This window comes from Pectinophora gossypiella, chromosome 9 (assembly GCF_024362695.1).
Source record: "Pectinophora gossypiella chromosome 9, ilPecGoss1.1, whole genome shotgun sequence".
Taxonomy (NCBI): domain Eukaryota; kingdom Metazoa; phylum Arthropoda; class Insecta; order Lepidoptera; family Gelechiidae; genus Pectinophora; species Pectinophora gossypiella.
In genome coordinates, this window is record NC_065412.1 from 5,598,690 (window position 1) to 5,611,701 (window position 13,012).

A 13,012-nucleotide genomic window follows, 5' to 3' on the forward strand; every position below is an offset into this window, starting at 1 on the left:
ACAAATGACCCCTTTCTTTTATAGAATAATGTCTGAATATAAAATATAAATTGCGGTTTCCAGAATCACTGCAGTTTATTCTACGATAATAAATACGTAGTATTCCAATTAAGTATACTAATGTAAATAATGGCTAGAGAGTGATTCAGTTTATAGTTATTAAAATAATGCCATTGGCACATTTGCCGCATCATTATGCGGAAAAAAATTACGGCCTAGATAGTTATCTAAAAAAGGTATTTAGATATTCTACATATCGACCCCTTTCACGAATAGGTACTCCTGACTTGTCTATACCGGGAAATCAATCCCGCAACTGAACGGAATTTATCGTACTTACAAAACATATTATAACATTTTAAATTTGTGTAAGTAGATAAAATGAATTCATAAACTAATAAGTAGGTATGGTAAAGTGGACTATCGATTTCGCAACCTATGAACCCGTACGACAAGAACATGAAATGTGCTTACGTTCCATTATGGCTGTCAATCCCACACTTTTGAGTCTCTTTTATCCCGTCAAGTAAAATGTAGTTCCTAGGTACTTACCTACATAGTAGTAATAGTTCTAATTTTGTTACAGAATCGACTTTAATAACCCTGCTACCGACAAACCCGCCAACTTAGCCAACTCGGCCGTATTGCGCATGCTTGAAGAAGAGGAGCGCAATCGCAGGGGATACCCTAGTAAGTTTCACATTTCTACTACTAATCTGTAAATTATTTTTTATAATCTTTTTCAACTTTATTTTCCTTGTAATTTCATGAATGCACGGAACGCACAATCCATCATCTTACCTACTTACTTAGAGAGAATTAATGTTTGGCGTTCTATGTCCCACAAAATCCGAAGAAAAGCCGGATGATATGGTGACTGAAAAATTCCCTTGTTCTATTTGTATACGACCGTAAACTTGAATCTGTAATTTATTCGAATTACTTTTCCTTTCGCTTTCCGCAAACAGTTGCGATAATATCGCGCCTGGTGCCTGGTATTTATATCCAGCGCTATTTGTGTAAATCGTGTGTGAATGAGATCACTGGAATATGTGAACTCAGGTAAACTGCAGCTTTTTGCGGAAGGCATCTAAAACCTTTTGCCGTTTTAGTTAAAGATTGTGACAGCTTACTAATGCTACTAAAGTGTTGCACCCTGCTTGTCAGAGCTAGATCCCACTCAAGTGCAGGCGATACTTGACACTCTGGTGCACGCCAACCACCGGTTTGAGAACTGCTGGCCTCCTGTCAGGGCGGGGATGCGATCAGCTCGCAGCTGGGACGGCCAGCTAAACACCACAGGAAACGTTTATTCAGAATTCATGCGAGCGACAAAAGGTACAACGGTTACTTTTCGCACATCGCGTAGTACCATTGTCAAGTGTCATTAACATTCGCCCAGTAGCCAGCAAGTTCAAAGTACGCAAGCATTGTAAAATTGCCGATGTTTATGTCTAGAAATAGAGTCATTGCATTTCGCATCGCTTCACGTGCAAGCCTTGTAACTTGATGAAGATACGCGAACCCATAAGTAAAACTAACGATGTATGTTGTCGCATATTTACACATATCCGTAGGTATTAAACTGTACAATAGTAAATTCGGCACTAAGAACACTCACCAGACCAGGTACCTACATCCACTCGACACCCGGAAATGCGAATGAACTCCACGTTAATGAATGGGCAATACTATTTTCACTTGAGAGTAACGTCCTAATATAGCTACTTATGGAAGAGTTTACGTATCAGTTCAGTCATTCCCGCCCACTGGGAAAGTTCATTAGCGGAAGGTATTTGGCAAAGACTGGAAGCCATTGTGTAAAATGTTTTTATACTTGCTTATGTACTTAGTGCAGAACAGACAACGGAGAAGTGCTCATCGCCATGCCTGAGACGGTGTTTGTAGGTAAAGTGATATTTCTATAAAGTACTGTTAGTTACATTGTGCGTGGGTGCTACGAAAGGAGCCCTAAGAGGTCTCAGGTGTGACAGAATCTTTACGAGTTGCATAATTTAAATGTATTCACGACTAAGTGATGTTACGATATCATTTCACTTCGCACGCATCTTGCGAGGATAATCATTAACGATGAAAGTGTTATAAGTGTATATTTTAACAACGTCGTAAAGTTATTTGAACAGAATAAGGATTAATCCTAGTAGACAGTAGATATAGTTTAAAATCGCTTAATAGTGAGTGAGATTTACTTTTCGCCTTGAAACCGTGGTTGGTCAAGAATACCTAGAAACATTAACAGCGACCGTTTGTTATTGTACCATTTTATTGCGTGTTTTAAAAACTAAAATAATACATTGACATACTTATTTATCGCAAAACGAACGTCGTGTAATATTATGAAAATAGCTATTTTTTACAGTTTTGAACGCTTATATTTTCACCTGCAGAGCTGGCAACGAGGGAGTCATAAATTTTCTATCAGATTTTGTGGTTTTCACTTTGAGAATAATAAAATTTGTAGGTTGACGTCACTTCTATTTCGGTGTTCCTTCGGTGGTTCCACACTACATGAATCAATGTCTAATAATACACACTCGCTGAAAAGATGCAAATGACAAATGACTCTCGACTCGATACGTGTTTACACACTGCGATCCTATTTTGTTTTGAAACTCATTCTTGCGAACGAGTCGTTAATGAGTCTCTCGTTGAATATCTCAACTTAACACCTGGTATGAGGAGGGCTAAACGAATTTACAGCTCCCTTATCTTTATTTTGCGTCTCAAAGATACTTACTTAAAGATTTAAAAGCAATAAAGTCATCATCCTTACCGAATATTTTTAATTTTATTTTATTATTTCCTTTACACACACATAAACTCACGCCTATTTCCCACCAGGGTTAGCAGAAGACACTCCTTTTACATCCATTTTAATTTAAATACCTATCAAACCGTTTAGTCAAAGTACTGGTTAGAAAAAATAAACGTAGTTTAATATAACCTAACCCAATTTACCTACTGATCAAGAGATATATAAGATTATTAAACTAGTAAGTAAATTATATCCATTCGACGGAGCGACGATGGGATTAGTATACCGTACGTAGGTAATTTATGTTCATCTCACGGCTCAATGGCTGAGGTAATTGCGACCATGTCCCATAGTAAGCCCGTTCTGCAGATGCACACTGCACGATAACCATTATAATTATTATCATTTAGCAGATCTTGTTGTGCTTCGATACATTAATTATGTATGTGCTTGTCTGAACTAATTATGTGCAACCGTCTTATTGATATTTTTCAACATTTAAGAGGCCTTTAAAAGTGGCTACGGATTACGTAAACATTATTTTAAATATTAAAACCCCTGGACTTTAAAATCAGTCAAAAATATTTAAACAAGAATGATGGTTGCATCTTTGCAGGTATGTCTGACTCTTCGTAATATTCTTTGAAACGCTCGCGTGAAACGCCGAGGTGCGTGGCGAGTCCTAAAAATGTGCATTCTTAAAATATAATATGCTGTAGATATTCGCACACCTACACACCTGGCCGGCGAGCCAAGTAGTCGTTGTCCTGAACGCAGCGCGCTAACGTGCCTCCAGATTGTGAGTCCCTACTCTATCCTTACCCAACAGTGATAATCCTCAACATTTTCTTCAAATTTGCTTCAGTTCTACAACTCAGTGTCGCTCGCCTCAAGTGTGCCAGTAATTATACAAATTGTTCGAACGGCAAGTTTTGTAACAAAGACGCAAGCTCATCGCGTTGATTCGGATCCGGGTGATTAAACAACACCACGTTTTAACCTTTTAGACGCTTACCTAGGTACCTTTTGACCGACTTATGTCAGTAATTAAAATTAAATTTCATATTAATTTGTTAGCTTAACGTTCATTTGTTAACTTTTGAACTTAACAGTTGACAAATTCACTTTAAGTTAACGAATTAACTTGATATTTAATTTTAATAAGTTCTAAAGTGAAATCTTACACAGAGATTGGCTTAAAAATGTTTACCTTTTTAGTGTGTTTTTACAAAGAAAAGTAAATTATTTGTAGAGATTTAGTGTTTCGAATTTCATTGGTTATTCGGTGTTCTCGAAATACCGAAATATTCCCGAAGAGCCGAAGACTAACTATGAGACATCTAATAAACCAACGCGACCGTGTAACTTGTAGCGAAGTTTCCTCGCATCATCGCATGCTACCCAGCTGCTTCTACCTACCTACACTTCCATCGTGACGTTCAGCAAACTCAAAATTAATACATACCTCCCTGCCAACTAATCCTACATAGTTTACACTACGGAAACTAACTAATCCAGACAGGTGGCTTCTGTTTAACCAAGAATATTATTGTAAACCAAGGCCTATTCGCGATCGGCACACAGCAACTAAGCTATTAATTTCAAGACACATGCCTTGTCTTCATTGAACATATTATGTGTGATTGTTCAGAATATATTACTATACGTATTAATAGGTCTATTATTCACAGTTATGTGTCTCAGTTTAACGCTGAAACAATTTAAGCGATCGTTAAAATAAAGTTATGAATTTTGAAATAGCACATCCAATGTTTTATGCATGTCGTCGCGTCGGTTGGACGTTGCTGTAAGTAGATATGTATCTATAAAATCAAGTTAGATTCTCATCGCCCACGTAACTATTATCCTAGCTGGCTGTTCGAGAATTCCAGAACACCTTGTGTACCTTTCCTGGAAACCCGTCCGTCCCCATAAAACCGGTCACCCCAACTCGTTATTTTTTCATAGACTGGCTGGCGCACCTCCAACATGTTGGTGGCCGGGCTAATTTAAAGCGAAATGTCTCGCAATAAGTATTTCAAAGTGTTGAATAATGAAAAACCGGGCTCCAGATTGTATCACATCGCTCTCCAAGATCATATGTGATTAGCCCGTTCGCAACACAATTATTTTTATACACTCTCTGATTGGCTTGAATGGTAGTTTAATGGTATGTTAATTACAGGTTTTCATTGTAAAAACGTGATGTTCACCTCCCTCAAAACACTTTCTGTATTTCATGACATTACAGGCAGTTGAAAATACATAATTTTGTTTCAGGCCAGAAGAAAGTGGTGTGGCCACCAGTGCCCGAAACCAACGGGTACCATCAGCCACAACAGGTAACTTTTCTCATTACACGATTCAAACACGTTTCAATTTCAAAGTAGTGTAAATAGACATATGTCATCACAAATACACGCTGCACATAGAAAACGCTTTGAGGTGGTGGAAGCGATGCATGCTTAATAGAGCTCGCATTTATTCACTGTTAATTATTATAAGCTAATGACATCCCAACAGCAGCAACAACAACAGAGTCCAGCGTACTACAACAACGCTCAGCACTCGCCCGCAGCGCCGCAGTACCAACAAGCGCCGCAGTCCCCGCAGGCCCACTACCAGCAACCTTCCCATCCTTCCTACCCACAAAGCCAGCACCAAGCCCCGCAGTCGCAACCATCGTACTGTGAAGGTCGCCGTCAAGAAGCCACAGGGCTCAGCAAGCTAATCCCCGTGGGTCCCGGAGTGACCGCCAGACAGACCCCCGCCGCCCCCTACCAGCAAGGCCCCGCGTCCCCCGGCGTCGCGCAGCCCTACCGCCAACCGAACCAGCGCTGGGCCCCCGTGGCAGCTCCCCTCTCTCCCCAGGTACACCCTACTTCCAGCAGTTGAAGTCATCGTCGCCGTTTCTAGAGTTTTAGTCTCATCACTAATATCGCGCTTTTTCTGTTTCTTTGTGTATGTACCTAGAGGTAGGTAATCGTTCGAAACAAAATTATACTAATAGTACAGACAAATTCGGACAGTTTTTGTAGTGCATGCATTTCACTAATATTATAAAATGATCTTGTTATTTTACAGCTTCTAGCAGATTACAAGGGGCTTCATGCCGAGGAAATGTTACTTACTTACTTAAATTGCGCTAATTTATCTTAATTCGTCTAAACAAGTTTACTTTTTGTCTTAATAAATACTGAGCTGTCTAATATTTCAAGTACCTAACCCCCGTTAATGAAATGCCGGATGAAATTTTAGTCAGTTTGTGAGCTGCTGGAGTAAGGTACGCGACTCAATCGTGCGACCTAGTTTATCTAATTAGGAGTTTTATTCATTGGTAATTCTTATTTAAAACCGGTTAAATTATTGAAATGTAAAATCCACTTTACTAAAATTTTATTTTAGAAATAAAATGTCATAAAGTTCCTTCAAAACGATTGTCTTTTTAGAAAAAGTAGCTAAAGACGCTCTTACCACAAAAAATATTAGAATTCAGATATCTGGGAACTTACCTCCTTTAGTAATAATTTCTCAGTAAACTGACTAAAAACCTCATTCGGCTTGTGACAAAAAAGTCACCAGTTATTTTATACGCAGGCATACGGTGCGCAGCCGAACTACCCGCAGCAGCCGAGCTACCAGCAGCAGCATTCGCCGCAGCCACAGTACTCGCCTCAGCCACAGTACTCCCCTCAGCAGCAACAGTACTCTCCACAGCAACAACAGTACGCGCCTCAGCAACAACAGTATCAACCTCAGCAGCAGCAACAGTACGAAGCGCCCTACCAGCCACCGCAGAGGCAGTTCGAGCCCCCTCCGGCAACCATCACTCTGCGCCAGACCCCGCCTGTCCACCAGAAGCCCCCACCGGTGTTCCCTAGTCAACCCGCTGCAGCTTCTTTCAACGGTTTGTGCATTTACAATTTGATCTCTCTGGGCCACTTTAAGGCAAGAATTAATAGGCACTTTTTAGATAAGCATTCTCGGATACATTAGTCACTTACCATCAGGTAAGATTGTGGTAAAATGCTTATCTTCCATAAAAAAGTCTGGTAGGTATGACGAAAAAAGCGCGGCTGATATGGAAATGAATAGAGAGGATAGACGAAGACGATACTCTGTACTATAAAACTGGCCAGCAGAGTCTACGGAGAAACGTAAAAGAAACTGAAAAAGGCCTCTTTTGTAATGGGAATGAGGTACAATAAACAAAAGCTAGGCTTTGTGTTCTATTAAATATAATATTAGATAACATAACTTCTGCAATTTGCGCACGTAATCTACGTAGATATATTTCCCCTTCCTAATCTTTCAGATAGAAGATCATTACAACGACAACAATACCTACACACTTGGCTTAAGATCAAACAGAATCATAAACGGGGTCATTTATAAATAGAAAATTCCTTATTAACTTCGAGAGTGCTAAACGAACACGTTTTGGTGTAAACGTGTCAAATGATTGCAAAATTGTCAACATCATAAATAAGACATTATTTATTTGTAAGAAAGTAAGTAAAGTATGTTAAATTATAGTTTTAGTATAGATATCAAACAAGGCTTTAGGTCTTTTGTATTTTTTTTACAGAAGATACACGAGTTATTCCAGTAAACTTTCAAAATGTCATTTCCTTACATCGTAAATCATTATTGATTAATGAATGAGAGAGAAAAGTGGATGCAAACTCATCAGTAATTTTATAAAACAAACTTCGGTTCAAACAACCCTGTTTCCTTTGAATTAAAAGAGATGAAAGGCACACGGGATACTTATTTTTCAAATTCGGCTTTGTAACTAAATGAGTGTAAGTGGGTACCTAGATCAAAGTTAAACAAAGTTTTTCAAAAATACTGCTGATTATTTCGTAGCACATGCCTTATTTATATCTGAAAACAGGTGCGAATTCCTTTTGATTCACAACGGCAATATCAAAGAACATAAAATACAATGCAGACGCGACCTTACATAAAGTCGACACTAAGAGACACCTACTATTATACGTTTCCGCTGGTACTGCGGAGTTGCAACTAGGTATATTGTTTTTAAAATTGTTTTTTTATGTCGATTTAGAAGAGTGAATTGCAACACATAAAAGCTTTTATAATACACCTGTGATGGTGAGTTTTTATGGAAACCGGAAAAATTACAGTAGGTAGCATTAAAGTACGCACACGACAGATTCACTCGTAAATCCGCTCCGAGGAGCTGAGGTGAGTTAGAATAATACGGGATTACCGAATTTACATCCAATAAAATGCGAGTAAGAATACGTTGTAGAATAATTCTGGAAAATGCGTTGGTACCTAGCGTGGGTATGCTAGTAAAACTATTAAAAAAACAACAAAATGCCGAATTCCAACACGCATTTTCTCAAGATTTATACCCACCTACCTCCCACTGGCATTCCTGACCCAGCTTACATTGTTTTTGTCAGAAATTCTCTGGTTTTGTCCTATCATCGCATTAATTAAAAGCGTTTTGGAAACACTGTGGCTCGTAAAGTAGGTAAGGAACCTACTTACGCATACATAACCGGTTCGTGGGCCGAGAATAGGTACAATAACAAGGAAGGAATATTTATAAATACTGAAGACAGATATTGTGATTGTAGTAGCCCTCAAAACAAGAACTTTCGATAGACATCAGTCTTAGATAATTAGTGCTTTTCCCTATCAAGTACTTTCGTGGAAGAACGAACGAACCCCCCATAGGGCATAGGCCCTTGCAAATATCCAAATATTTGTTTTGACATAACGTGACATATTGTAACTTTATCTCGGTTGGCGTCCATCGATGATGTGCTTTCCGCTTCCAAGTTCTGTGGTGAATTTATCAATACTAAATATCTAGGAGGAGTCAACATGCGTGGAGACCAGAAGTGGCCGCCACAGTCGGTGAAGGAGGCAGTGGCTGCGGAGAACGAGGCCAGGAGACAACTAGCCAAGGGACCTGCTTGCAGGCCACGCAAGGTATGGATCATCGTGAACTTTTTTAATACGATTTGCACTTTAGCATGGTGCGTATGACAGCTGGACAGAACGATAGAGCACAGCAATAATAACGAATACGTATAGAACGGTAACTCTCCGCCCCGTAGCAATTCATGTCGGGATTTACCTCACCCCCTCTGGGCCTTAGTATAGTGAAAAATGGCTTTATTTGACGTGACTTATTATAGATTTGCCGCAGACGGCATTAACTATTTGGCCGGACAAATGGGGAGCGCTGAAGGCTCTCACCCGGTACAACGTTGAAGACAAGAAGCCTGAGGGTGCCCAGTTGGGCGCGAACCTCCGCTCAGGGCGTTCGTCTGAGAGGAAAATTATTTGAAAGAATTAATCGACCCTAGTGGGTCGATAGTGATAAGCGCTGATTGAGGTTGCTGAAATCGTCGACCACGCCAGCGGGGTCAGTATCGGGGTCCTGAAGTGTTTGGTGTCGCGAGCTGATTGGCTGCCTCTATGGCTAGAGTAATCGGGTCGTCGGGATGAGAAATGGCCGTAAGCCACTAGTTAGTAAGGAATAGCGCGCGCGGATTATCTCGCTCGCACTTACGGTGAGACGGCATACGGTAAGAATAAGATTATTGTATTGTGTCCGTAGTCTGATATAGCCTAGTGCGAAAAGTAACATAGACTTAATATTTATTCGTAGCATAGCCTACGAATAATAGCATATCATATATAGAAAATATACTATTCTGACAGCTGTCTTACGCACCGTGAAGGCTATAACGCAAAATGAGGGATGGAGAAACAGCAGTACTATAGACTAGGGGGTCTACAATGACTACATCGAAGCAATTCATCTAAAGCAATACTGCTATTTGACATTTTTGCATTTGACACTTCACTACATAGTATAAAACAGTCGCTTTTTTGTTCCGTATATCCCTATGTACGCTTAAATCTTTAAAACTACGCAACAGATTTTGATGCGGTTTTTTTTAATATATAGAGTAATTCAAGAGAAAGGTTTATATATACAATAACATCCATTAAATAGTGGAGAAATACTGTTTTTGAGGTTTTTAATGTGATGTCGTAAATAATTTCATTTTTTCCTCAGCATTGCACCCGAGCGAAGCCGGGGCGGGTCGCTAGTATTTTTATATGCGCAAATGTCAAATTGCAATATTACTTTAGATGAATTGCTTCGATGCGGCCTTTTCAATCTCTAGTAGAACAAAAGTAGAATACAGACTGCATTTGTGCTGCAACGCCATTGAACATTTCCAATACGATCGTACTGATTGCATATTAACTGCATTCAAAGTTCAAGAGGTCCGCCTAATATGCGGTCAGATATGCGAATGCGGTTGACCAAACAGCCGTTGTGAAATTTCGATAGACGATCACGGTTCCACTTGCATCCAATAGCAACTTGAAAACCTAGCCTACGTGATCTTACCCTGAAATTCAAGGGTTACTGAAAAAAAATGTTTTATGTGACATGTACATAATAAATGTATAACTAAGTTTACTAATTAAAAAGCAATTTCAGGTTTGCAGCCCCTATTGTTTTTATACCTAATTAATTTAACAAGAAGCATGTTGTAAATATGTATGACTCCCATAATATTTTCGAACAATAGGTAATTAATCGAAGCTCCTACCAGCTTCACCCAAATATACTTTCCCTACGTATTTTTTCATAACTATATTATAATTAATAAGACTTATTCAGAAAATAAAAACTTATTCCTATACCCATTAATGATATTTGATATCAAAAGTTATTTACAATAAAACTACGAACCCGATTACGCAATTTAGGTTCCTACTATTTCTGGCGTATAGTTAATTATATTAATTTACAAAAACTCAAAGACTAAAATAATTACCCATATTTTACAAAAATAAAAAACTTATATTCTATACAAAAGAAGTTCTATGGTTTCAAAGATACCAAGTACCTATTAATTAGGTGTGTAAGTAATTAATTAACAAGATGAAACCGACGTCTTTTTATCGCTTTTGACACAACATTTTGCGTAGTCGGGCTACCTATACTACACTAAAAACTAAAACAAGGAAGGTTCAATATTATTTTGAGCGGAACCGTTATTTGTTTTAGCTGAAGCAATATTCGCTTGCCGAACTCATAGCCAAGAACGAGGCGTAGGCGTTCGGGCAGTCCTAAAGTGGACTTTAATACCTTAGTAAGTGTCGTCGTTTGACGCCGTGTGATCTTTCAAAGCTCTTCTAACGCCTTTTCTATGCCGCCTGTGCGGAATGGAATGATATTATTATGAAACTGATAAGCAAGTGCATAATATTTCTAGTACAATTTCAATTTCTCTCTACTTCGTTGCTACCAATCGTCTGGCAAGGCCTGGCAGTATGTACATCATATCTATTCCACGCCATTGTCACGCGGAACCTCTCGCTCGTGCCACAGAATAAAATACACAATGTATAATCTACGTAGGTGGTGCGACATAGCAACAACTTTATTTCTATAGACACTGTGGAATAACGGTAAACCACGTCTTTCATTTACGATCCAAATTGTTGGCATTGTAGACAGAATATAATTAAGATGTTTAGTTTGAGAGATATTAGTCTACTAGTCATCATTATGTTCCGTTCCTAGCAGGCGTGGTAGAAAAGTGCTAGCACGGCAATTGGTGGAGGACTAGACCGTAGATGTGATCACTTAATACGTTTAGAATAGCAGATACTTTTCCGAACATCGTCACGTAATCGACTAAAGAATACCATGTCACACACACTGACTATCATTTCTATATTTCTATGAAGCTTTCAGTCGTAGGACTTATAGTATAGGTGCTTGCATGAATGTTAGTGGTGTAAAAAATGAATCTCTCTGTTTACTATATAAGACATTTGTTTAATATGACTTCACATTTGTGACTCTTTCCGATTTTCTCTTTCGTCAAGTCTTTAAGTTATCAGTATAATTTTGTGTTTAAATACTTATTTAAATACCAAACAACTCTTACGAATAGAATTAATAACGGTCAACCAAAAGCTAATTCTGTATCGTTTGACCGTAATAATCCTAATAGCAGCAATTTCCCATACTATTACACACTAATGTGTACTCGCGACAAATTTTCATACAAATTGGGTTCGTTTAAAAACGATTCTAATTTCACGGAGCTGTGAATTCGTTGACACTAGATATCCGGTAGTCTGTAGGGGATTGTGAACTTTGTGTTGCAGGTAAAGAAGGACTACACGGCTTTCTTCGCGCAGCACGCGTTGAACAGCACCTACCCCGGCTACCGCGCGCCCCCGGGCACACAACACTACGAGGACCTCTCCGGCCGATCTTCATATTAAATTACCACTAGCATTACTAAACTATTCATGAACTCTACACATAATAAACTACGTCAACTACAGTTGATGACAACATTCGCCTTACAAGATCAAAACTAATGATTCTAACTTATTTAGACTGACATTTTCATTGATACAAAGTCTCGCAAATGAATAGTAAATTGGGGTGCATCAGTGGAAGTGTCAGCACGAATAAGTTCCATATGTATTCATGCCATTTCTTATCGCCATTAGATACACGGATCGGTTACGAGCCTCAGGGTAGGACTTTAAAAGTTAAAGTAGTAGGTACTTGTATAGACTTTAGGTATTAAAGTCTCAAACGCGTCAAGTGCTTGATCGTACACAATCGGTACTTAATCATAGATGTAATTTATTTTTAAACATTAACTAGTTTGTAAGTTAAAATTTAAAAAAAAAATATAAAAATATTACTACGTCATTTATTAATCTAATATCACGTCATGTTTTCCTTTTTCGATGTAAAAGTGCGGCTTTATACATTACGACCATGCGACTACTTCACGATGCTTCTAATACAGACTGTAAATATGCTCAACTTATAAAAGTTTTTATACGTAGGAAATTACTCATATTTTTTTTTCAATTATGCGCTTCTTGCCAAAGTAATTTATCAATAAAATTATTATTATTTTAACAAATATATTGGCTTAATGTGAATCCTAGTCATGAAGAGATTAAACAAAGTATTTTGTATATAAAATGATAAAATTACTTAATTGATCTGTATTTCATTATTATGTAATTTATATTTTAATGAAATAAATATTCGAAATAATCGAATCAATGACGTTTTCTTTTTTTAATAAAAAAAACACCATTATACATACACTGCCTTTAAAGTGACGTAGATTTCCAGACAACGTAAGTATAGGTACCGTCAGTGTAGGTAAGTGCCTAATAATA

The 13,012-nt window shown here is 38.3% G+C and overlaps 1 protein-coding gene across 7 annotated transcripts in view; it reads left to right on the forward strand.

The window, feature by feature from the left end:
- The window catches only part of LOC126369873 (uncharacterized), a 34,621-nt gene extending 21,732 nt beyond the window's left edge, over positions 1 to 12,889 (forward strand). For 2 of the 7 annotated variants that reach the window (XM_050014462.1, XM_050014465.1), the window contains 7 exons: positions 587 to 690; positions 1,168 to 1,338; positions 5,057 to 5,118; positions 5,300 to 5,647; positions 6,374 to 6,683; positions 8,628 to 8,746; positions 11,966 to 12,889. In XM_050014462.1, coding sequence (XP_049870419.1) covers positions 587 to 690; positions 1,168 to 1,338; positions 5,057 to 5,118; positions 5,300 to 5,647; positions 6,374 to 6,683; positions 8,628 to 8,746; positions 11,966 to 12,085 — 1,234 coding nt within the window. In that variant the 3' untranslated portion in view covers positions 12,086 to 12,889. Of the gene's footprint in view, positions 1 to 586; positions 691 to 1,167; positions 1,339 to 5,056; positions 5,119 to 5,299; positions 5,648 to 6,373; positions 6,684 to 8,627; positions 8,747 to 10,853; positions 10,939 to 11,965 lie in introns of all 7 variants that reach the window. The other 5 variants (XM_050014466.1, XM_050014468.1, XM_050014464.1 and 2 more) reach the window with 4 other exon arrangements.
- Positions 12,890 to 13,012: the final 123 nt, after the last annotated feature.